Here is a 26,999-nt window from a genome sequence, read left to right on the forward strand (position 1 = left end):
CCAAGCTTCTAAAAGAATCTATACGTATAGGAAATGTATGAGAAGGAAGTCATCAGAGACAAAGTAAAAATGTTTCATCTTCATAAATAGCATTCTTTTCATACCATCATTGCAGTTGATAGGTTCAAAATACTCTTGCATGTGGAGACCGAATGTTCTAAACTAACAGTTAGCTGATCAGCAGTCTTTTTAAAGTCTCGAGAACAATTCTTTATCCTAAAAATATCAAGCACATAATTTTAAACATCAACATTCATATCATAGTTTTAGCCCTCTATTCTGATTTAGACTTTCTATCAAAAATAATTCATATGAACTATAAAAATTCACACTATTAGGTTAGTAATCATCTCTTTCAGTGGGTTTCGATTGCTGGTCTGCAAACAGGTGCAGGTTGGCAAGTGTGAAAATTACTGATCTATGCTAAGAAAAGCATGAATAATTATGCTCCCATATATTTTAAGTTTTTGGTTGCAGTACAACACACATTTCAAATGGGAAAAATAATCTCATACACACTATTGTAAGATAAACTGCCTGAGAGCTTCTTTCCCAGTACTCTGATGTCCTCAAGAAGACATTATCTAGGTAATTTACTACTGTGGAAAATAAAGATTGCCTACATGAGTAGAGGGCCATCTTTTTTTCTTTTTTATTAATTTTAAAGCATTGTCATTCAGGGAGGGGGAGGGTGAAAATATTTTCTATAGATATCATTAGGCAGTGAAGGTATTTTAGGAAACTTTGATACTATACAAATTTGCCATATTGCTAGCACTGATAAGATTCTTGGGACCACAAACAATAATGCTTGGGGGATTGGGGTGTTGGGGATAGAGCGTGAGGGTACCGTATGCAGAAAACTCACCAGTCTTTTGGACTCTCTCCCCAGTCCACTCACAGTTTCATTACCACTCTTACAATAGGGTTGCCTTTGAATATTTAATTTACATTTATTTGGAGGGAGGGTACAACTGGTAGTTGGGGGCTCAGGAGCCCCCCCCCAGCAATTCTTGGCTGACCCTGCTGACAGTTCAGTACAAGGGCCTAACTATGTAGTACTGCTCAAGACCCTATGGTGCTGGAAACTACTAAGGCTACTTCAGCAGTGGTGAGGAGTCTCCAGGGACATATCTGGCAGTGCTGCCCACAGCTACTTTTGTTGGGGCCATGTGGTGTTAGGGATAGAGTCTGTGTCAGGTACACACCTAGCATGTACTATCTCCTAACTGCTATGCCAGCTCCCAATTCCTATATTCTCTCTCTTTTCTTACATTCTCTGTTCAAGTCAACTCTATTTGGTTTTCACACATTGTCCAAGCCCATTGTGGCTGCCATATTACATATCTGACCTAAAATATTTAAATCAGGAATCCAACTCAACAAATTACTAAAAATTACAGCTTACATTACCGTGCTTTCAATCGCTCCTTACCTGGTATCTTTTTTGGTGAAGAAATTAATAATAATTGACACATTCTCTCTCTCTCTCTCTCTCTCTCTCTCTCTCTCTCTCTCCTTTTTTGTTTTGGGAGCATACCTAGTTGTATTCAGGGGTCAATCCTATCAGTGCTTAGGGAACCATATGTGGTTATGGGGATCAAGCTGGGGATGACCATAAGCAAGGCAACAAATGATACATCCTATACTAATTCTCTGGCCCTGTTATAAACACAAATGTCAGATGTTAAAATTATTCACCTGCATAAATAATTTGCGAGAAATTAGTAAGTTTATACTAAGTTAACTTGCAAATAAAAAGTTGTACTTCTTGTAAACACTATAGCTAACAGTGTTTAAAGATTTTCTTCTGCTAAATTTTAATCTTTATATCCCTATTTTGGTTTTCTAAGTTACTTGCAGGTCTCTAATAGTTTGTGAAAGAATTCTAATGTTTAAAATGTTATTCTTTTTTGATGGAGGAGAAGTTTGGGCTACACGCAGGTGTATTCAGGTCTTACTCTTGGTTCTGCTCCTCAGGGATTACTCCTGATCTCTTTTAGGGATCACATGCAGTGAAGGGGATGAAACCAAGGCTGGCTGCCTGCACTATCTTTCCAGCCCTGCATTATCTTTCCAGCCCCTAAATGTATTATTCTTTTTGTTTGTTTTTGTCTGTTTTAAGGCCACACTTGGAGGTACTCAGGGTTTACTGTTGCTCTGGCCCTAAACATGTTCTTTTAGAAGAAAATTATAAAAGAAATAACTTTAAAATATAAAGCTATTTTGAAAAGTAAATAATTATGCTGTTGAGAAAATATGAGTGTATTAGTTCTGAGGGTTCCATTATTTACCTGTTTCAAAATATAAAAGATAAAAGAAGAATGAAATTTATTACGTATCAAGAAATATCATTGTTTGAAAAACATACATTCTTGGGGCCAGAGTGACAGTGCAGTGGGTAGGGTGCTTGCTTTGCATGGAGTCAACCTGGGTTTGATCCTCAGCATCCCATATGGTCCCCTGAGCCCACCAGGAGTGATCCCTGAGTGTAGAGCCAGTAGTAAGTCCTAAGCACTGCCTAGAAAACAAGAATCTGCAACAAAAGCTTACTTGTAGAGAGGATTTAGTTTGAAAATATTAAATGAGAAAACTTTGGGGGAAAGATTTTGGAAAACCTTTTGAATAATTTACTTTTGAAAGTAAATTTCAATTTTTTGGCACACTAGATGGTATACCTATCTAGAGACGAATATAATCAGATCTGACTTGAATAATGTTTAAAGTAGAAAATTTAACACAGAAGCTCAGACCTCTTTTCTTGAAAAGCAAAACAAAACAAAAAACACAGATTATGGCACTGGATTGACTTTAATATATAGAAAAAAAGGGCTAGGGGTGAGTAGGACTACCTCTTTTGCAGGCCTGAACATTCCTTCACCTGCCACAATACTTTCCACTGTTTATTTTGTTTGTTTTGGGGCCATATCTGGCAGTACTCAGGGCTTACACCTGGCTCTGCACTCACTTCTAGTGGGCTCAAGGGACCACATGTGATGCTGGGGATCAAACTTGGGTAAGCCATGAGCAAGACAAGTGTCCTATTTGGTGTACGATCATTCACTGTTTAAAACAGTCTATCTCACATACTATGCTTCATAGTTGTTTTAAGTTTTTTTACAGGCCGCTCATACCAGATGATCCTTAGTTATGTGTTCTAAGCAGTTTACAGAGAGCAAATAAAGTAACCAATAAAATACAAATAAAGCAATCATATTGACATGAAATATGCTAAATTCCCCTGGTTCTGTCACCAACTAGCTGCTAGACTACAAGTGAATGGTTTTAGTATCCAAATAAATAACTATTACTATTCTTTCATTTTCTAAGTATGGGTTTAAGTCAGGACACAGAAACTGCAGGAGAAATAAATATGAAAAGATACGTTAATAAAAAGAATCTGAATCTAATTTGGATATTCAGTGAAGAGCCATAAGTAACAAAGAATTTGAAAATGCTAAGGAGATAAAAGAACACAGAATTTAAAATAATACAAATTGAAAATAAATTATAGCGAAATTAGAACATGCAGTTAGAATGAAAAATATGAAGAACTGCATTAATTTATAGATGCCTGGTGTCATTAACAAAAAAAAGTTAACAATGAGATAGTTTCTTAAGGGTATAATATACTTTTTTTACTACTCACATAATAAATTACCATACACAATGTGCCATATGAAGCTATAAAGTGTATAATCACTACCTGAATAGGATCCTAGTGAGCTTAGTAAGAAGGTTATTTAATCCTTAAATAAAAAGTTGTAAAATAAAACTCCCCAGTTTTCTTTCATAATCTATCCCTCCCCTAGTCAATCCTAAATGTAAACTTACATAGGATGGAGAAATGATTTCAGAAAAATTGTATCACGGCCAGAGAGACAGTACGGGAGTTATGACACTTGTCTTGCATATGGCTGGCCCTGGCTCCACCCCTAGAATCCCATATGGTCTCTTGAGCACTGCCAAGAGTGACCACTGAGCACAGAGCCAATAAAGTCCTGGCTATAAACAGTAACTAAACCTCCCAGAAATAGCAAATGTCAAACATGTTTTTTCTGTGTTGAGTACCAGGGATGTAAAAAAGCAGTTGAAGCATGGTCCATGAGTCTTTAAAGGAGCATAGGCTCCATTAAAGGAAGGGACTTACAAATAAGAAAAATAACAAAGGTATGTGTTACTAGCTGAGACATGTTAAAAAAATCCACAGAGCAGATCTGGAGAGACAGTACAGGGATTAGGGCTCAAGAATGGTATGTGCCCAATCCAGGTTTGATTGTTGGTACTATATGACCTCCTGAGCATTGAAGAGGCCCCTAAACACTGCTGGAAATGACCCTGGAGCCTCAGTACTTTGGGGATGGCTCTGATCATCTCTGACACTGCAGGGTTCGAGCAGCACATTCTTGGGCTGAAGCACTGAATCTCTAGCCTTGGTCTAGAATCACTGAGTGTGACCCCAGGGCCCAATTAACTTGGAAAACTACTCCCTATCCTACCTCCCCAAATAAAAAGATGTATGCATTACTAATTAAAAATAACACTTGTTAATGTCTTATAGAATAATCAAAACACGAAGTATCCTATTTCTTTATAAATCACCTCTCAAACTCCCTCTTCCTCTTCTTCAGTATATTTGTAGAAATCAGTGGTCTAGTGAAATGTTTCCAACGTTTTCCCAACTATGGCCCCCTTCTGATTTTGGCTCCTTTTTTGTGAGCACCCACCACTGCTCCTTCCCTGCCCTTTCCCCCATCAGGCTTCATCCTATGGCTGGCTCTCTAGTGGACCCCCAATTACATATTTTTCACCTGTAGCCCTTTTGGACTATCCTGGGGGCTTCCTCTTGAGCAATGCTGGTCCAGTGAGTAAAAGGGTTCCCTGAGTTCTGTGTGCTGTACTAAAAAAATGTATTAAACCCAAAGGAGGTACTTTAGGAACCACAAACTTAAAGTCACATGATCAGGAGCACAGATAATATTGTGGGATGTCAGTGGTACCTAGGCTCCTAAGGACATGGCTGTGAAGACTCTGATCCTCTGATCTCTTACCAGTTGGTATGAAGCAAAGATTTGCCTGCAGGTTGAGGGAAGCATCTGGATTAGTGGGACAGTCTTCAGAGACTGAGCCTTAACATGTGGACTCTGAGGCTGTTTCTGGATAGGTGGTGTTAGAAGTTAGATGAATTCAGGGTATCCAATGGATACCAAAGAATTATTTGCTGGTATAGAAACCTATAGAAAGTGCATTGGAATTGGAAATTCACAACATAAAAGCCAGAACAATCTATAAACTTAAATTAACAATCTTAACATGGGTCTAAAAATTACTTTTTATCATAATGGTAAAATTACTCTTTAAGAAATATAATGAATTTTCAATATTAAAATAGTACACATCAAACATACTTTTTAGTTTGCAATTTCTCCATAAAAGAATCTTCTTTAATACATCCATCTACTGTATAGTAGCCTTGTCTCATATTTATAGTTGTAGCAACCTTAGGAAAAATAAAATAAAGAAATCTTATTCAGTAAATTCTGTTTAGGGCTGAAGCAATAGTACAGTCGGTTGGGCACATGCCTTGCATGTGGCTGACCCAGATTTGATCTCTGGAATCCTATATAGTCCCCTGAGTACAATAGTAAGATATGGAATCAACCTAAATATTCAACAGATGAGTGGATCATGAAGATGTGGTATATATACACAATGGAATACTACACAACTGTTGAAAAATGATGAAATCATATAACTCACTGCAACACGGATGGAACTGGAAGACATCATATTAAATGAAACAGGCCAGAAGAAAAAGGATAAACACAGGATGACATCATTTATCTGTGGTACGTAGAATAAATGGATGAGAGAATTCAGTGTTTTAAAGGGGGATATGACCACATCAACCTTGGCTCCAAAGTACAGAAAGGAGAAGGAAAAAAAAGAGTGGAGGGGAGGGGAATAAGAAACAGATGAGAAGAAACAGTGGTCAGGGGATTCAGGTACAAAAGTGATGTTAAAGAATGACAAAGTTAAATATCAAAATCACAGAGTTAACAGTACTGAAATCAAGAGATCTAGCCAAACTTAGAAAAGTGCATGTCAAGAGGGCAGGCTCGGGGCAGAAGGGTGAGAGGTAGGGGACGGATATGGGAGGGAAATAGGAAACATTGCTTGAGGGAATCTGACACTGGTTGTGGGGTGGGTGCTGCAATATTGCATGCCTAAACCTCAACAATGAATAACTTTGTAAATCATGGTGCTTTAATTAAAAAGAAAAAGAAAAAAAACGTTTAAAATTAATTAAACATCCAGCTTTGGAGGTAAGGAGTATGTTTTGTCAAAGTTTCAAGTATGACAGCAAAAATGCCTACGTTTTATCAGATAATTAGGGAAAAGATGCTACTTTGAACAAATCGTATTATAATAAATGTTACTATTATTAGCTCCCAGTAGGTCCAAGGGTACGCCAACCACCAATTCTTGGACACTCTGGTTGGAAGCTCAATGCAAGGACCCAAAGATGGTAGTGCTTAGGATCTGTAGTGTCAGGGATACCCAGGACAAACAGCAGTGAAGGGACCCTTCAGGGCCTCACTAGGTGCGTGGCATTTCCAAAGCTTTACACTACAATGTTCAAGGAACCATGTGTTACTAAAAATCTAACCTGGGCTGGGCACACTAACTGCTGTATGATCTCTTGGCCCTGAGGAATGAAGGAATCATTTTAAGAATTCCTCCCCCATCCCTCTACCCCAAGCCCTACCTCCAGCCATATTGAAGGCCAAATTTTGTAATATATACTATTTCTCATTCCTCTACTCTTGGATAATATCAGCATATTTGATTTAGGTCATTATTCCAGAAAATTTAAGAAAATAGTAAATGCAACAGATATAAAAGATTTCAGTTAAGGGGCCAGAGAGATGGTACAAAGGGCTGAACATATGCTTTGTATGCGTAAGCCTGGGCACCATGTGACCCTTAAGCACTGACAGGAGAAATGCATGAACACAGAGTTGAGAGTAGACCCTAAGCATTGCTGGGTGGTGACCCTAAAACAAAAATACATGTAACAAAAACCCTAAGAACAAAGATTTGGGGCTAAAATGATAACAGCAGCAAAGCCATTTGCCTAACATGCAGCTGACCTGGTGTGCTCTCTCCAAGCAAGACACATGGTACCCTGAGCACAAAGTAGTGAATCCTATGTACAGAGCCAGCCTCTAGACACTTCCTAGTGTGACCCAACAGCCCTCCACCACTCCAAAACATTTCAAAGTTATATTCTTAACTTGTAATATATGTAAAAGATTTCTCCCTCAGCTCCCACAACTAATCACTTATTTCCCACATTTCATCACATTTATTCTTTGAATAACTTATTTTTTGAATTTATTTTTATTCATTTCAATACAGTATTTCATAAGTCAATTCATGGATCAGTTTGACACTTGGACTCTATAAATGTTCTGGTTCCAAGCGCCATCCTGTCTGTACCCGCGCCATCCTCTCCATCGCAGATCCTGGTTTTCTGGCACTTGACACCCCACCTTCATTGCAGTGGGGATGTGGCCTCCACAGAAGTGGGCATGGGCTCTTTGGGAGTGGCAGCAGTTACTTTCCCCTTTTCTGACACTCTGGAACCTCATCTTCATTTCTACCACCTAATTCTGTGGAGAATATCCTGGCTATCTCAAACATATTAGGCCAATAGTTCAGCAGCGTATTCCAATTGCACCATAATACTGGTGTCACAAGAAGCTCTACAAATCCAATAAAAAGGAACACATCCTCCAAAGCTTCACTAGAGACCTCACCTAGGCTGCTGAGGAGCACCTGAGAGGAAGGTGAAACTCTATAAGGAGAAAAGGTGACCACCATTGACTGAGCTCATCCAGAATCCTTTCTCACAATAAGAGGGGAACACTGATAGTAAATGGGGAGGTACCACCACCATACTACTACAAAACCAAGAAGAAATAGTGAAAATCCCCACCACGAGGAGAAGATGATGAAAAAGGTTCAGACGCCTCAACAAGCATTACCCACAAATATGATCTCTTCAATAAAGAATTCAGAGAAGAAATATTGAAGATGTTCAATGAACTCAAAGAAATGTTTCAACAGACATCCAGTAAATTAAAGGAGGACATGAAAGAAACAATGACATGGACAGATGAGAAAATACAGGAAGAAATGAGAGTAGAAATTAAAAAGCTACAAAAAGAAGTGTCACAAATAAAGGATTCTGTAGATGAAATTAAAAACTCAGTGGGTGTCCTCAATAGTAGAATGGCTACAGCTGATGACAGAATCAGCTAGCTTGAAGATGAGCTGCAGGAAGCTTACAGGCAACAAAAGCAATGGGAAAAGACCTCAAAATAGCTCTTAGGCAAATCAGAGACCTAGGAGATAATTCCAAGAACAACATTAGAATCATTGGAATACCACAAGGATAGGGAGACAACCACAATGAAAAAGCCACAGTTAAAAATATCATTGCTGAAAAGTTCCCAGAGCTGGAGAATGCAGGCACCCAGATCCAAGGAGCCCAAAGAGTGCCAGCTAAAAGAGACCCTAGCAAAAAGACTCCAAGACATATCATAGTCAGAAAGATGGATGCCACGAATAGAGACACAATACTGCAAACAGCAAGGTCAAAGAAGGAAATCACATACAAAGGAGCACACCTTAGATTTACAGCAGACCTATTAGAAGAGACCCTCCAAGCTCAAAGAGAATGGTGGGATATAGTGAAAACATTCCATGAAATGAACGCCTCACCAAGAATACTTTATCTGGTTAAACTCTCACTCAAAGTCAAAGGAACCATACACTATTTCATGGATAAACTCAGGAACTTCATAGACTCAAAACCAAACTTAAAAGAAGGACTAAAGGGGCTACTGTAAGACACAGAAAAACCCTACAGGCAAAACAAACCCCTACAGAAAGATGGCACAAAACTCCATGACAATAATCTCTCTCAATATCAGTGGTCTAAATGCAACAATTATGAGATACAAAGTGGAAAAATGAATTCTGAAACTACACTCAACATTCTGCAGTCTATAAGAAACACATCTGAACAGTAAGAGCAAACACAGACTCAAAGTCAAAGGATGGAAAACAATCCTGCAAGCAAACAGCTCCCTCAAAAAGCTGGGGTGGCCATATTATTATCCAACAACATAGATTTCAGGTTAAAAAAGATTAGAAGGGACAGCAAAGGCCATAGTTTAATAATCAAGGGATATGTACAGCAAGAAGAAATCACACACCTAAACATGTATGCACCTAGTGAGGGGCCAGCTAAATACTTAAAACAACTGCTAACAGATTTTAACAAGGACATTTCTAACAACACAATAGTAGTTGGAGACTTCAACACTGCCCTATCACCTCTAGATAGATCAACAAGATTAAAACTCAGCAAAGAAACACTGGCTTTGAAGAAAGAGACAGAAGAGAGAGCTAATAGATCTATACAGGGCTCTGCACCCAAAAAGAAAGAATAAGCATTTTTTTTCTAGTGTACACAGAACAGTTTCCAAAAGAGACCATGTGCTGGGTCACAAAACATACCTCAATAGAACCAGGAAGATCGAAATCATATCAACTACCTTTTCAGACCATGATACATTGAAGATAGAAGTTAATCATGCACAGACAGAGAGAACCAAATCAAACACCTGGAAATTAAACAACTCAATGTTGAACAACGAGTGGGTCACGAAGGAAATAAAGAAAGAAATCAAAAGATACCTGGAAACAAATGAGAATGAAGACACAAGTTACCAGAACCTATGGGACTCACCTCAAGCCGTGTTCAGGGGAAAATTTATAGCCCTGCAAGCAATCCTCAGGAAGGAAGAAAGGCCTACATAGATAACTTGACTTCACAGCTCAAGATATTAGAAAGGGACCAACAAATGGAGCCCAAAACAGGCAGAAGGAAAGAAATAACAAAACTTAGAGCAGAAATTAACAACATAGAAGCCCAAAAAACAATCCGAGAGATCAATGAAACCAAGAGCTGGTTCTTTGATAAAATAAGCAGGACTGATAAACCACTAGCAAGGTTCAAAAAGATAGAGAACCCTAAAAACCAAATCAGAAATGAAAAGGGTGGGGCATCACAACAGAAACCAAAGAAATTCAAAAGATCATCAGAGACTACTTTTGAAAGTCTGTATGCCACAAGAGAAATTAGAAGAAACAGATAAATTCTTGGAGTCCTATAATCTCCCAAAGTTGAACAGAGTATTAATATCAAAGACATTGAAACTGTAATTAAAAGTCTTCCAAAAAACAAAAGCCCAGGTTCAGATGGATTCACTAGCGAATTCTTCCAAACATTTAAAGAGGACCTATTGCCAGTTCTTCTCAAGCTTTTCCAGGAAATGGAAGGAACTGAAACCCTCCCAAACAGTTTCTATGAGGCACTTATCTCCCTAACACCAAAACCAAACAAAAACACCACAAAAAAATAAAACTACAGGCCGATATACCTGATGAAGATGAATACAAAGGACCTCAACAAAATATTAGCAAATAGAATCCAACAACTCACCAAAAAGATCATACACCATGACCAAATGAGATTCATCCCAGGGATGCAAGGATGGTTTAACATTCAGAAATAAATCAACATAATCCATCATATCAACAAAAGAAAAGATGAAAACCATATAATCATATCAACAGATGTAGAGAAAGCATTTGACAAGATCCAGCATCCGTTTATGATGAAAACTCTCACCAAAATGGGTATAGAAGGGACTTTCCTCAATATAGTCAAAGCCATCTACCACAAGCCTATGGCAAGAATCATCCTCAATAGGGAAAAACTAAGAACTTTCCCTCTAAGATCAGGGACGAGACAAGGATGCCCACTCTCACCATTTCTGTTCAATATAGTACTGGAAGTACTTGCAATAGAAGTTTGGCAAGAAAAAGATACTAAGGACATTCAGGAAGGAAAGGAAGAAATAAAGCTCTCACTATTTGAAGATGATATACTATATTTAGAGAATCCCGAAACCTCTACCAAAAAACTCCTAGAAACAATAGACTTGTATAGTCAGGTTTCAGGGTATAAAATCAATACCCAAAAGTCCATGGCTTTCCTATACACAAATAATAAGAGAAAAAGTGACACGAAAAAAAAAAAACAATCCCCTTCAGAATTATGCCTCAGAAAATCAAGTACCTCGAAATCAGCTTAACTAAGGAAGTAAAGGACCTGTACAAAGAAAACTACAAAATGCTACTTCAAAGAAATAAAGAAGACACGAGGAGATGGAAAGATATCCCCTGCTCATAGACTGGGAGAATTAACATTGTCAAAATGGCAACACTCCCCAAAGCATTGTATAAATTCAATGCAAATCCCTATAAGGATACCCATGACATTCTTCAAAGAAATGGAGCAAACACTCCTAAATATATGGATTAATAAGCCCCCCCAAAAAGCTAAAGCAATTATTTGGAAAAAGAAAATGGGAGGCATCATCTTTCCCAACCTCAAACTGCACTACAAAGCAGAAATAAATAAAACAGCATGGTATGGGGACAAAGGCAGAGCCACAGACCAATGGAACAGGGTGGAATATCCCTACACACAACCCCAAATGTATGACCATCTAATCTTTGATAAGGGAGCAAAAGAAGTGAAGTGGAGCAAGGAAAGTCTCTTTAACAAATGGTGCTGGCAACACTGGACAGCTACATGCAAAAAATGGGCTCAGACCTCTACCTAACACCATGCACAAAAGTCAGATCAAAATGGATTAAAGACCTCAACATCATACCAGAATCCATCAGGTACATTGAAGACAAGGTTGGCTAAACCCTCCACAACATTGGAGCTAAAGGTATCTTACTATTTTTTTAATTTTTTATTAGATAATCATGGTGATGTAGTTGCAAACTTCTGAACTTTTGTGTTTGCATTTCACTCATACAGTGATCGTTTACCCATCCCTCCACCAGTGCCCATTTTCCTCCAACAATGGTCCCAGTATCCCTCTCACCACACCCACCCCATCCTGCCTCTTCGGCAGGGCATTACCTTTTGTTCTTGCTCTTTTGGGGTGTTGCAGTTTGCAACAGATGTATTGAGTGGCCTTCATGTTCAGTCTATAGTCTACTTTCAGCTCGCATCTTTCAACCCTAATGGGTACTCCCAACATCTTCTACTTCTCTATACGAGCTGCCTTTTCCCCCAGCATGTGAGGAAATTCCAAGCTGTGGGGCAGACCTCCTGGTGCTTATCTCTACTACTCTTGGGTGTTAGTTCCCCACTCTGTTATTTTATATTCTACAGGTGAGTGCGATCTTTCTATGTCTGTCTCATTTCACTTAACATGATACTTTCCATGTTGATCCACTTATATGCAAATTTCATGACTTCATCTTTTCTAACCGCTGCATACTATTCCTCTGTGTAGATGTACCAAAGATTCTTTAACCAGTTATCTGTTTTTTAAAGGTATCTTTAAAGGCGATATACCATTGGCCAAACAAGTGTAAATACAGATAAACAAATGGCACTACCTTAAACTGAGAAACTTCTGCACCTCAAAAAATACAGTGACCAGAATACAAAGAGAGTCTACAGAATGGGAAAGGATATTCACCCAAAACCCATCTGATAAGGTATAAAGAATTTACAAGGCACTGGTTGAACTCCACAAAAAGAAAACATCCAATCCTATCAGAAAATGGGGCAATGAAATGAACAGAAACTTTCTCAAAGAAGAAATCCGAATGGCCAAAAGGCACATGAAAAAATGCTCCTCATCACTAATCATCAGGGAGATGCAGATCAAAACAACAATGAGATACCATCTCACACTACAGAGACTGGTACACATCCAAAAGAACAAAAGCAACCAGTGTTGGTGCAAATGTGTAAGAAAGGGACTCTCCTTCATTGCTGGTGGGAATGCCAACTGGTTCAGCCCTTTTGGAAAACAATATGGACGCTTCCCAAAAAATTAGAAATTAAGCTCCCATTTGATCCATCAATACCACTTCTGGGAATATATCCTGGAGAAGCAAAAAAGTATAGTAAAATTGACATCTGCACCTATATGTTCATTGCAGCACTGTTTACAATAGCCAGAATCTGGAAGAAACCCAAGTGCCCGAGAACAGATGACTGGTTAAAAGAAACTTTGGTACATCTACACAATGGAATACTATGCAGCTGTTAGAAAAGATGAAGTCATGAAATTTGCATATAGGTGGATCAACATGGAAAGTATCATGTTAAGTGAAATGAGTCAGAAAGAGAGGGACAGACACAGAAAGATTGCACTCATTTGTGAAATATAAAGTAACAGAATGGGAGACTAACATCCAAGAGTAGTAGAGATAAGTACCAGAAGGATTACTCCACAGCTTGGAAACCAGCCTCACATGCTGAGGGAAAAAGCAGCTGAGATAGAGAAGGGACCACCAAGCAAAGGTGCTAGGTGGGCCCTTCGGGATGGGAGATGCAGGCTGAAAATAGGCTACAGACTGAACATGATACCTACTTAATACCTCTATAGTAAACCACAACACCCAAAAGGAGAGAGAGAGCACAAAAGAGAATGCCCTGCCACAGACGCGGGGTGGGGTGGAGGGGATGGGGTGGGGTGGCAGGAGGGATACTGGGATCATTGGTGGTGGAAAATGGGCACTGGTGGAGGGATGGGTACTCGATCATTGTATGACTGAAATGTAAGCATGAAAGTTTGTAAGTCTGTAACTATCTCACAGTGATTCACTAATAAAAAATTTTTAAAAAAATGAACAGAATAAAAGGCACTCCACAGACTGGGAGAAAGTATTTGCCCATTACTCAACTGACAAAAGTAAGTATTCAAGAGATATAGAGCACTTATAAAACTTGATAGGAAAACCATCCCATCGCGTCCTGGAGGGAGGCAGGTGAGACCCCTCCCCACCCCAAGTGACACAGCCTTGGCAGCTGAAAACCTCCAGAACTCAACTGCCACCATGCTCACGGCCACTGTCCACAAACATGGGTCGAACCTCATCCATGAGAGAATCCTCAGAAATCCAGGTATATAGGACTTTGTGACTGAGAACTCTGGTTCAACGGGACCAGGAACAGAGATCTCTGCCCATATCCCCTTGTCTCCAGCATCTCAGCAGTCAGGCCCATAACCCACCTCTGGCTGGTATCAGATCGAGTGTCCTTCTTTCCTGGAAGCATAACATGTCACTCACACAACCACGTTGCCGGACCCTGTGCCAAGATGCTTCACTTAGGGTGCTCCAGAGGGGGAGGGCAGGTGAGACCCTTCCCTACCCCAAAGGACCCAGCCCCAGCAGCCAAAAACCTCCAGAACTCAACCGCCGTTCCTGGCCATTATCCACATGCTAGGGCCAAGCCTCATCCATGAGTGACCTTTTCCTAGACCACGTGGCTGCATTTGCAGACTTCATATCACACATCCTACCCATACTCCAAGACTACCGCACCACATTTGATGGGGTCCAATGTATGAGCAGGTTAGTAATCTCTTATAGAAGGGCTTAATGGCCCCTGGGTGAAATACAATTATCTTCACACTAATATTCTGTTATAGCTTAGTGTCATTTTATTTGTTTTTTTCTCCAGTATTTACTTTTTACTTCCATTTATTTGTTTTGGTTTTGGTGCCATACCCATTGATGCTCAGGGGTGAATTCTGGATGTCCACTCAGAAATTAATCCTGGCACTGTGTGGGGAATCTTATGGGAAGCTGTGAATTGAACCTTGGTAGCTTACTGAGAGGGGCGGAGAAATCGAATCCGGGTTGGCCATGCGATAGCACAACGGGTAGGGCATTTGCCTTACATGCGGCCAACCCGGTAAATCATAGGTACAAGAATAAAAATAGCAAAAATACAATTCCAAATTATTCTACTACAATAAAACTTTCACCAATACACACAAATAAATGTTTATATATGTAACAATTTTTACCATATCTAATCTCCAAATTCATTAATTCACAATGAACCAAGAATTAACTATAACATATCGACTATCAATGATTTTGAAGTATACAAAGAATTTTTAGATAATTAAGATTTTACTCAATCTCTTGTCATACAAGTAGAGCAGATTATTACACTGAGAAGTGCTACAGTGTATGTTTTCCACACAGGAACCCTGGATTCAACCCCTCATACTGCATGGTGCTCTGAGCACTGTTGGATATGTCCCCCCATTCCCTATCCCAAAAAAGAAAAAAAAAGAAAACTCATATATTTCCATTTCACAAAAAGGAAAGTTAGGGCCACCCAGCCGAGATCCGGAGCAGCCGCACACAAAATGGCTCCTCTGCTCCTTGAAGACTATGATCCTGGAGGGATAGTAACCACTTTTGGCACCCAGTGGCTTCTTATAGAAATGCATCTAGACTGTGAACTGAGCTACAACCCTATGCCGCCCCGGGAGGGGAAAGGTTTGTCTCTCTGGACCTTTTCTTTCTACACGGGTGGTGGCAGAGGTGGTGGCACTCACGTGGAAACTGCCATGTTCTAGAACCCACTATCTAGAGGTACGAGCTTGAAGTGACGTGGTGCACAGGAGATCTTGGGATGGGGTTGTTACCGGCACGCTCTCCACCCAGACAAGATCTGGAGCAGCCGCACAAAAAACTGAGATCTGAGCTAAAATATCAGAAATCCCAAACCACAAAGAGCTTATATTCTTCATTCTCAGCAATGGAAAACAAATTATCAAATGATACCTTTTCAGCAGCTTTGATTGTTGGGGGAAAATTCTAAATTATAATAGTTTTCTGTTGAAATAATGAATGTATTCAAAGTATAGAGAAAATAAAGTGAAGATCATTAGCCACACAGGTGGGGGGGGTGTGAGGGGGAGTATACTGGGGTTCTTGGTGGTGGAACATGTGGCACTGGTGAAGGGATGGGGGTCTGATCATTGAGTGACTGAGACTTTTACCTGAAAGCTTTGTGACTTTTTTCACGGTGATTCAATAAAAAAAATAAAAATTAAAAAAAAAGGAAAGTTAGGTTTAAGATTAACATAATGAAGACTGTATTCTAAGTCTCTTGCCTCCATATTAATTTTCGTCACACTGTCACTGAAAACAACAGGGACAAATTATCATCTGATAATCAAGATGAACATTAAAAATTCAGACTAACACAAATTTATAGGAAAATAATATGCAAATAGTTATTTTTGTATTTGTGAAAAATGCTCATTAGTAGTAATATTAATCATAAATTTTCACTGCATTTTAAAAACCTTGATCTATTATTAAACATTTCAGTCATAGTGAAACAATTTTTTTGAGGGGCTTTTGATATTTACATTAACTTTGTCATTTTTCTTCTCATGTATTTTGGCATTTTCACAAACATAAATTTCAAGACACAAAGTTGAGATAGGGGAAATTAAAAATATGCTTACATATTTCGGGTGTGGTATAGGGGGGTTTTTTGGAAGGACTTTATTTTATTAATAAAAAAGAGAAAAATACGACATATAGGTCCAAGAGAGTCAAATACAAAGGCTGATATTTTACTTTAACTTTATATTTTTCTTGAGCCTTCTGAATTATAAAATACAAAAGATGGTAGGGGAGGATTTATTTTTTGCCAGGTATTTTTTCTTCTTAAAGTAGACCAAGTCTTTATCAATCTTTGGATCTAGTACTGAAATTTGTGTTAATTAAACCAAATTCAAGTGTTATGGTCTAGCATGTTAATAGCAAAGCACCAATTTTTACTTTCTAATTAAAATTATGTTTAATTTGATGGGCCATAGCTAGTGCTCAAGAGTACTCCTGGCTTGGGCAATCATGTGATTCCTGGGATCAAAGTGGGATTCCACCATGCAAAGTGTGTTCTATAGCCCTTGAACTATCTCCCTGGTTCCAGGTATCCATCATTTTGCTAACATTTCTGCTTTTGATGTTAAGCTGTAATTCATTCAATATGAAATTCATTCAACTTACCTCACAATCAGGGCACATAATTGTGCTATATTCTTCAGTTATTAACAAGCACAATTCACAAAAAGCATGTCCACACTGAAGTTCATGGTGGTGACCTATTAAAAAAATTCTAACGTGAATCGAATTTTCCAGTTTCTTAATACTAATGTAAAGTACTAATCAGGGGGCTGGAGTGATAGCACAGTGGGTAGGACATTTGCCTTACACGCGGTCTACCTGGGTTCAATTCCCAGCATCCCATATGGCCCTCCGAGCACCGCCAGGAGTAATTCCCGAGTGCATGAGCAAGGAGTAAACCCTGTATAATGCCAGGTGTGACCCCTCCATCCCAAAAAAAGCAAAAAAATGTACTAATCTGAAGGGAATATCAAGTATTATTATGAACAGGAGTTATTAATCAAAATTCAAGAGAAATTACACAAGTCAAAACAGGAAAGAAAATCGGAGAAACCATGTACTTATATGTAATATTCCTCGCAGTAATTTAGCCAAATTTAGAAATTATCTGTTCCATATGCTCTGAAACTGAGTCATAAGTTCTGTAACATGCTTAATTTTTGATAAATATCATGATTGAGTAGCTTGTATAATATATTTAAGCCAGAGACAGGAAAACATTTTGCTTATCTGGCCTTAAATGGCATAATCCAGATTTCAGCTTTGTTCTGCTTTTTACTTCATCATTCTGCCCTCTATTTTTATTTCTTATCTGCTGAATGTGATATGAAAGCCAAAACTTGGCAAGACTTCCTCTTTTATGATGTATATAACATGGGCAAAGACAGAAACTAGGGGGCTGGAGCAATAGCACACAGCGGGCAGAGTGTTTGCCTTGCACGCAGCTGATCCAGGTTCGATTCCCAGCATCCCATATGGTCCCCCGAGCACCACCAGGAGTAATTCCTGAGTGCAGAGCCAGGAATAACCCCTGAGCATCACCAGGTGTGACCCAAAAAGCAAAAAAAAAAAAAAAAAAAAAAAAACCAGACAGAAATTAGATGCCACTACAGTGACACAACCAACCAACCAATATAAGATACTTTCAGAAACCTAGCATTTGTGGAGAAATATAATGTGCTTTTGTCTTTTTTGGGTCATACCCAGCGATGCTCAGGGATTACTACTGACTGCACTCAGGAATCAATCCTGGCAGTACATTCCGGGGATAGAACCAGGGCCGGCCACACCCAAGCCAAATGCCCTACCCACTGCACTATCACGCCAGCCCAAGAAATACAATCTTGACTAAAAAATTTAATAGCAATGTTAAGTTGAAAGAAATTATATTGGGTTAAAGCCCACTCTTGACTTTTGTAACCTCACTTTGTTCTGCTTCTGTAACCATGCTTATGCCCCTGAACTGTATATAATAATGTATTATGCCTGGGCCCTGTCACATACATCCTGACATCTGCCTGTCGGTTGGGCTGGAATTCACGTACGTGCCTAAGAGATAGGGACCTGCTCACAGAAGGAGTTGCTAAGAACAAGGAGCCCAGATAGTGACTCCAGTCCCACGGCCCAGCAGATAGTGACTCTGGCCCAGTAGATAGTGACTCCAGCCCCTGACACAGAGTCTAGATAGCGACTCCGGTCCCACGGCTCTACAGATAGTAACTCCTGACGAAGGGCAAGAAGAATGAAAGAATGTCTCCAGACACACGAATTCTGAGATAGTGGCTCCGGACGAGGCTACGTGACTAACGTGACTGGCCTGGAGGACACAAGCCCCATAAAAAGGCTGCCCTGACTAGCAAAAACCGCTGCATCCACTTGAGGTGCAGCCCCAACATGTTGGTCTGAATAAACTTTTTCCTTGCAAGACTGGCCCGTCTCTGCTTCTTGCGGCTCCGGACCCAACAGCAATGGGTATGGTATTGGAATTAAGTACAAGGTAGAGAATCATTAACAATACTGTACCTCAAAACTCAAGAGTATTATGTACTAGAATTTTAAATTTATCATAAGTTTTGACTTATGTAGCTTTAAAAGTTTGTGATTTTGAAAGCAAGGAAAAAATGGAAAGAACTATGTACACAGTCATTAGCAAAGTTAAAGCTTTAGAGTTCTTGCTGATTAAGGTAGGTGCACTACCAGCTGTACTAATTCTCCTGCCCCAAAATGACAAAGCCTAAAGGAGTTTTTAAATCAACTGGAATACCGTTTTAAACTTGCTTACAATCAAGCAGAATAAAGTTGTATTTAAACAAAAAATTACCAGTGAAATAAGTTTGTACTGTTTTACAAAATTTTTTTTTATAAAGTATGAGAGTCTCTTGCCCGCATGCCTGGTTGTCTTCCCCGGGGCCCCTTGGAGGGGATGGGCTCCAGCTTCCCTCCCTGCCACGAGCAGAGATCCTGGCGGCTGAAGACCACCAGAACCTAGCCACTCTTCACACGTTTGGCCAGGCCTCATGCATGACGGTACCGGCAGAGGAACCCAGGTGTGTGTAATTTCATCAACGGCCAACATCCAGAGACTTAAAAGCAAGCTCCCAGAAGTGCGAGGCCTCAAGATATCTTAGAACCTACTTCTCCCTCTGGGAGAAAATAGCAAGCTAATGAGAGTTTCCCACCCTGAGAAGCCTTGCAAGCTTCTCAGGGTGTATTCATATGCTAAAGCCAGTAACAAGCGGATCTCATTCCCCTGACCCTGAAAGAGCCTCCAATGCAGAACCGTTAGGAAGGTCAAATGGAGAGAGCTTCTAAAATCTCAGGGATAGGACGAATGGAGAAGTTACTGAGCCCGCTCGAGAAATCGACGAACAACAGGATTTCGTGATCGTAATCAAATTTCTGATATTGTACTAATCAAAATATTTTGTTGGTACGTTACATACAACATACAAAGCTCTTTTACAATTCTGCATGCATAGAAGGGAATATCAAACCCCATCTTTCCACTAGTGTTTTCTAGGCAATTTAATAGAAACACATGGATATACAACTGATTTTGGGTTTTTTCTTTTGGGTGAGGGCCACACCTCGCGGTGCTCCGGGTTTAGTCCTGGCTCTGTGCCCAGGAGACCATTTGGGGTGCTGGGGATCGAACCTGGATAGGCTGCAAGGCAAACACCCTAACATCACTCCACCCCCCCAAAAAAAAAAACCCACAGTGATTTTTGAAAGACTGCATTGTAAACTTTGTGTAATACTATTTCACTCAACACATCAGAGGTGTGTGTTTGTTTTTAAGAAACGGTCACACCTGATGCTGCTGAGGGATCACTTGTTGGGGACGATATATCATGTCAGGGTGCAAGACCTTCTGCCTTTGGCCCCAGCAGAGGTTTTACCTTTTTTTTTTTTTGTACAACAGGTAGAGAACATTAGCCAGTCAGCATAAAACAGTGAGTCAACTCTCCATAGGTTCACATTCCCTAACAATGCCCTTTTAGAGACCTGAGAAAATGGTCTCCTAAATACTCGCTTTAAAAGTGCCTACAGGGGGGCTGGAGCGATAGCACAGCGGGTAGGGCGTTTGCCTTGCACGCGGTCAACCCGGGTTCGATTCCCAGCATCCCATATGGTCCCCTGAGCACCGCCAGGGGTAATTCCTGAGTGCAGAGCCAGGAGTAACCCTGTGACCCAAAAAGAATAAAATAAAAGCGTCTACGTACAAGCACTGCCCAGGTATCCTTAGAACCAGGTGAGGCTTTTCGGCAACTACAGCGCCCCGCAGGTGTGTGTCCCAGGAGTGTGTGTGTGTGCACTGTGTCCCCACTAGTGTCCCCAGGACTGTGTGTGGGCACTGTGTGTGTGTGTGTCGTGTACCCACTGGCGCCCGCGCGTGTGTGGGGCGCGACTCCTCCCTGCGCGCAGCTCCAGGCTGCTAGGCCCCTCATGCCGGCTGTCCGAGGCAGGGGTCGCCCCTCCGCGAGCCATATGGGCCACGCTCGCGGGCGACCCCGGGCCGGGGAAGGGGCACACTGAGGGGTCCGGCCCGAGTCCCGCAGCTCGCGGAGGGGAGGGAGCGGCCAGACGCCCTCGGCCGCGGGGTCTGCGGGGCTGGGCTGGCGTGCGGCCCCCACACGCGGGCCTGACGGGCGGCGACCCGACACTCTGCGATCCACGTGAAGCCGCTGCCCGGCCCTCAGGACAAACCCACGGCTATTCACCTGAAACTCCCGCCACGCTTCTTCCACATCGAGCGCACTGGGTCTCCGCGCTTCCGCAGGGTCGACCCAGCCTTCGCATCTGCCGGTAGGAAGAGAGGACGCGCTGGGCCACGGACGCCTCGGCCGCCATCACGTCCTCTCGGCGCCGAGGACCGAGCCTCGTGCTGGTCCCAGCGTGCCCCGCAGCAGCGACCCGTGATTGGAGGCGACAGCTCCGGGGTGAGCCAATCAGTGTGCAAGGAGGCAAAGTCGAGCCCGCCCAGCCCGCCCCTGCGCTCACGGCCCGTGCGCCCCCGCGGACTCCCGGGGGCTGTTAGTGGTTTCCTGAGCGGAGGGGTCCTCCCTGCCCAAGTCTCTCGGCCCGATGGACTCTGCAATCGCAGTGAGCGGAGTCATATCTCCGCCTGCACTGTTACTACCGTTTGTTGGTGACTTCAAGCCTTGACATGGAAGCAGCCCCCCGCCCCGCCCCGCCCCGCCGCCTGCCCCGTATGAGAGGCAAGAAGCCGAAACCCCGGGACGTTCAGATTTGACGGCTTAGTGTGTTTAAATTCATAACAGTGACTTCGGTAGGAAAGCCAATCAGGAGCTCGGGAGGGAGGACTGCAGTCATTTCAAGCTCAGGAGAACTCGCTGTTCCTGGTCGTTGGGATCCCAGTGCAGACAAGGCTGGGCAAAGAGTGGGGCCGAGGCTGCGGACGTGATTAGGCGTCTGCCATGAAGCTTGTACAGGTGCCAGGGAGAGCTGGAGTTCCGTGAGTTATGCATGCATGGAAAATGATGCCAAGAAGGGCTGCATGCATAGGAAAGATCTTTCTTGAAGTTTCTTGAAGACTTGAGACTTAGGGGCCTTAGAGATAATGCAGCCAATCTGTCTTGGCTCGGCAGGCCTGGGTTCCATTCCCGGCATCCCATATGCTTCCTCAAGCTCCCCAGGTGTAATCCCTGAGCACCGCCAGGTGTGCTACAACCCTCCCCCCCACCAAAAAAAAAGTCCCCTGAACGTGGATTGAGAGCTTAACTAAACGAAAGAAACAGCTTTTCCAGGAAGAGGAAAATAATATAAACAAAGGAAGCATACAGCCGGTACTCTGGTCTCTTCAGAGTCTAATTTATAGATCATTTGGGCAGAATATACATTTATTTATTGTGAGGGAACTACAGAAAGTGGGGCTTCTTTCTGTCCTTTCTGTGACCCCTGTGCCTACGTGCCTGCTGGCAGGGAATCTGGAAAGCTTCCCGCGTACATTGACCCATGGAATCCGGGAGGAGTCCTTGGAGGAGATGTCACCAGCGTATATCTGAAGGAGGAATTCTTCAGACGTACGGGGCATCTTGTAGTGTGTTAGAAGGAGGAATTCTTCTGACTGCTGTGAGAACAGACAAGAGACAAAACAGACCCTCCTCTGTAATCTCTCGTGCCTTCCCCTCCTAAGCACAACCGCATACCACGTAAATTTGTGACTAACCTTCTCGGGCTAAGGTAACAGTGCCTACGTGACTAGCTATGTATATAAACCCCCTGCTGAAAGAATAAACTTGCCTTCAGCCCTCAGCCACCAAGCTGTGTGTCTGCTGTTGGTCCCTCAGAACTCCTGTCTCGGCTGCATTCTTAGGGGCTGGACCCCGACAATTTATGTTGAGTTATTTGGAGAGTTTGACACGATAGACTAAGGAATTTGGATTTTACCCTTTAATACGTTGATGCCATGTGCACAAGTATACTACATTTGAAAGTGGCTTAATACCATTGCAGGGCCTGCTTTAAGCTACAGCCTGCTAGTGAAATTGTGTGGGATGAAGTAATAAGGTAGCAGCGAGGAAACACCTGGGGACTGCTGGAATGGGGTTTATCAACTGCTAAGAATAAAAACTTGCATTCCCTTGGCCAGGAGTGAGCTGGGGCCTTGGCGACGCTGCCCTCTTCTCCCTTGCTCTACAGCCCTGGTCGGGGGGAGGAGTGGGTACTGCTTGTGGTTTATTTTTAGTTGGATTTTTTCCCTTTTTTTTTTCAAATTCAATCTGGAATCAGAATGCTGCGGATTGCGGCAAATGGTCCTTGTAATAACCTTTACCCACTCACCCCGGTCTGGTCCCTGTGCCCATAGCCCTTTACCCAGGCACCACCCCTACAGACTGGGGACCAGCCCCCTCCCCTGCCTATGTCTCTCCCCAAATCCCTTTAGTGGGGGAGGGAAAAGGAGGAGAGGGGAGGGGACCTGTCCCCTCCTCGGGCATCTAGGAGGGCCCTGCCCCCATGGCTTCACCCTTTCCTGTGGGCTCTCTCCCCGACACATTTGTTAAAATCAAACCTGAATAAAACTACAAGTTTATTATGAAAAAAAAGAATAAAAACTTGCAGACATTCCTCATTTTCTCTTTTCCTCTTTACATTCACACAAACAAAAGAAATGTTCTTTTCAAAACCTCACTGCTTAAAACAAAACAAAACCAAAAAACCCAGCTCCCTTAAAGCCCCCAATAAACCAAACCCACCCAAAATCACTTAAAATTTCACTCCCTTGCTATCTTTAACCTATCTTATGCTGTACATTAATACCATTAATACTGGGACTCAGAGTACTTTTCATTTTTTTCTTATAGCTAAGTCATATTTCACTGTATATAGATACCACAGTTTCTTTATCCAGTTATTTGTTCTTGGACATTTGTTTTTTCCCCAGATATTGTCCGATAATTTTTTTTATCATTTCCTTCCTTCTACTTACTTTGGGATTCATTTCTTGTTCTTTTTCCAGTTTTTCAAGCTATGAGTTTAGAAAATTATTTTGAACTTTTTCTTTTTTTTCCTGATGTAAGCAGTATTTCTATGATCATCTGGCTAAGTACTGTTTTTGTTGAATCTCCATAGGTTCTGATAGTTTGTGTTCATTCTTGTTCATTTCTTTATTTTAAAAAATTTACCCACATTCTTGTTCATTTCAAGGGATCTTTTATTTCTTCTTTGATTTCTTTTTTTGATCCAATTGCATTTTAAAAGTACATTGTTCTGTTTCCAAATGTTGCAGCTTTCTCCAAGTTTCTATTATTTATTTTACCTTCATGGCATTGTGGTCTAAAAAGATACTTGTTATGATTTCTATTTTTGTAACATTATGAATATCCAAATTATGTCCAAGTATATGATATATACTGGAGAATGTTTTATGTACATTGGAGAAGAATGCCTATTTTAATTTTCTGGGGGTTGAGGGCCCTGTATATATCTATGCAACCCTTTAAATTCCTAACTTAGGGCTCATCTATGTTGATTTATGTCTTGTTGATCTGTCCAATGGTTAAACTAGAGTATTAAAGTATTCCCAAAGTATTTCACTGCCATAAATATATCTTCAAAAATCTGTTTGCAGTTGATTTATAAACTTTGTTGCCCCTTCATTTAGTGCTTATATTTTGACAAGAGTTAAGTTTTCTTGATCTGTTGATCTTTTTACCAGTATATTATCTCTGATTATTTCTTTTAGCTTGAAGGCTATTTGGTCTGATATAAGTCCCTTTTAGTTAATCTGTCATTATTCTTAAATTGTATCCAACATTTTACTCTGAGTCCATGCTTTTTGTGAGAGTTAAAGTATGTCTCTTGTTAGCAACAAATGGTTGTATACTGATTCCTGTTCCAGCCACTCTGCACTTTTGTGGGGAATTTCAGTCCTTTCACATTTCGAGAAACTATTTGTATGAAGGACTTTGTTTTCATGTATCTATGAGGTGTTTGTTTGCTTGTACTTCAAGGTAGAAGATTCTTGGATACAGATTATTTTCATATAATATAGTGTAAATTTTATTCCATTCCCTTGATCATTTAGAGTTTCCCTTTTTAAAAATTTTGTTTTGGCTTTTGAGCCACACCTGGCTGTGCTCACCTGGCTCTGTCCTCAGGGATCACTTCTGACAGGCTTAGGGGACTTAGGGATTGAACCCCAGTTGGTCACATACAAGACAAGCACCCTGACTGCTGAACTATCACTCCAACCCTCATCATGTGGAGTTTCTTTGGAGAAATATGCTTGTATATGAAGTTCTGCTTCTTTCTGCCTTTAGGAGTCTATCTCTGTCTTTGGCCCTTGCTATTTTGATTACAATGTGTCTTCTTGGATTTGGGGTTACTTTGGCACTCTTTGGGTCTCTTGGATCAGTGCTACAATTTTCTTTTTCATATTGGAATAATTCTCACTCTTTGTTTCTCCAGCTCATCATTGTTCCTCTCTATCTTTCCCCTCTAGTTCTGTAATTACTGCGATTCTGAGATTGTCCTTCCCGTATTATCAACCATATCTTTATATTGTGTTCATTTTTCTCTTCCTTTTTCCCTGGCTTTTTTTATGTTGTTGTAGCTGTATACCAAATCTTTGAGATCACTGATCAATTTTTTAGGTGTTTATTTTTTTATTTTTTAAATTAATTTTTTAATAAGTGAGTTACCATGAGGGTACAGTTACATATTTACCCATCTTCGTCCTTGTGTTTTCCTCATATAGTGTTTGAGAACCCGTCGCTCCACCAGTGTCCATTCTCCACCACCAATGAACCCAGTATCCCTCCTACTCTTCACTCCCGTCCCCCCTCCCCCACCCCACTCTGCCTCTGTGGCAGGGCATTCCATTTTGTTCTCTCTCCTTTTGGGTGTTGTGGTTTGCGATAGAGGTATTGAGCGGCCATCGGAGATCACTGATTAATTTTCATCTTTATCCATTATGCTCCTGGGACTTGCTATTCTACTCCTTAGCTCCTTCATTTCTGTTTGAATTGTTCTTTTATTTTTCCCCCCAGGCTTTCTTCAAGTTTATTGATTTTTTTGTTAAAATGCACTTTTCAGATCCCTTAACATCAATATTCTAATGTTCTATTTTTAAAAGGTCTGATATTGTTGGGGGAAATTCCTGAACTTTTGTCACCCTCCTTGACACAGCTGTGTTCCTTTCATTTTTTTATGGTGATCTGTTCTTTGAAGGGTATGATTGGCCACTTGTTACTCCTGGGCTCATCTCAACAGTGGGTTTGGTTTGACTTGCTTCCCATGGGACCTGTGCTGTCCTGGGCCAGTGTTGGTGCAGTTGTGGGGCTCCATCTTGAGCTTCACATGTGAGGCAGCTGGTCTGGGAGCACTCACCCACTTCTGGGGCTCCTCCTGGATGTCCTGGAAGACGGATTTCTTTCTTTTATATTATTCTTAAGGTGAAATGGTTTACCAATATTAAGATTTTGACATACAGTGTTACAACACAGATTTATCACCAAAATGTTAATATGCTTCCACAATTGTTTCTAGGTCTTGGTCTCTTCTCAGTCTCTTCTCTCCCTGTCATAACTGCAGTTCTAATATCAGAGACCTAGGAATTTTTTTCCATAGGACATTGTCAATTATCTTATTTCTCATATGTTCGTATTTGTCTTTTATCTTTATGATATTTTGCTGAAGGTAATATCTTTTTAATTTTTTTATTATATTACCATGAGATGCACAGTTACAAAGTTGTTTATGATTGGGTTTCAATCATACAGTGTTCCAACACCCATCCCTCACTAGTGTACATTTCCCACCACCAATGACCACAGTTTCCCTCTGCAATACCACCCTCAGTCTGCCTCTGTGGCAGACACTTTTCTTCTTCCTCTCCTATGTCTCTGTCTCTCTTTGTCTTTCTTTATCTCCCCATCTCTCTCCTTTTGGGAATTATGGTTTATAATATAGGTAATGAAAGATTACCTGTATATCACTTTACCTCCTATCAGCGCTCAGTTCTTGTAACATGACCTCTTTTAGATCTATCCATGTTGTAACAAATACAAGATTTCATCTTTCCTTATAGCTGAGTAGTTCTCCATTGTGCATATATGCCATAATGTATTTTCCCA

General features: G+C 41.0%; 1 protein-coding gene across 1 annotated transcript in view; it reads right to left on the reverse strand.

Moving 5' to 3' along the window:
- RNF17 (ring finger protein 17) overlaps nucleotides 1–21,252 on the reverse strand; it is a 193,198-nt gene extending 171,946 nt beyond the window's left edge. The window contains exons 1-4 of the mRNA XM_004604511.2: nucleotides 21,123–21,252; nucleotides 17,005–17,099; nucleotides 5,409–5,500; nucleotides 105–216 (exon numbers count right to left, since the gene is read on the reverse strand). Coding sequence (XP_004604568.2) covers nucleotides 105–216; nucleotides 5,409–5,500; nucleotides 17,005–17,099; nucleotides 21,123–21,252 — 429 coding nt within the window. The remainder of the gene's footprint in view (nucleotides 1–104; nucleotides 217–5,408; nucleotides 5,501–17,004; nucleotides 17,100–21,122) is intronic.
- Nucleotides 21,253–26,999: the final 5,747 nt, after the last annotated feature.

The sequence above is a fragment of the Sorex araneus genome, chromosome 1, assembly GCF_027595985.1.
Source record: "Sorex araneus isolate mSorAra2 chromosome 1, mSorAra2.pri, whole genome shotgun sequence".
Lineage (NCBI taxonomy): Eukaryota > Metazoa > Chordata > Mammalia > Eulipotyphla > Soricidae > Sorex > Sorex araneus.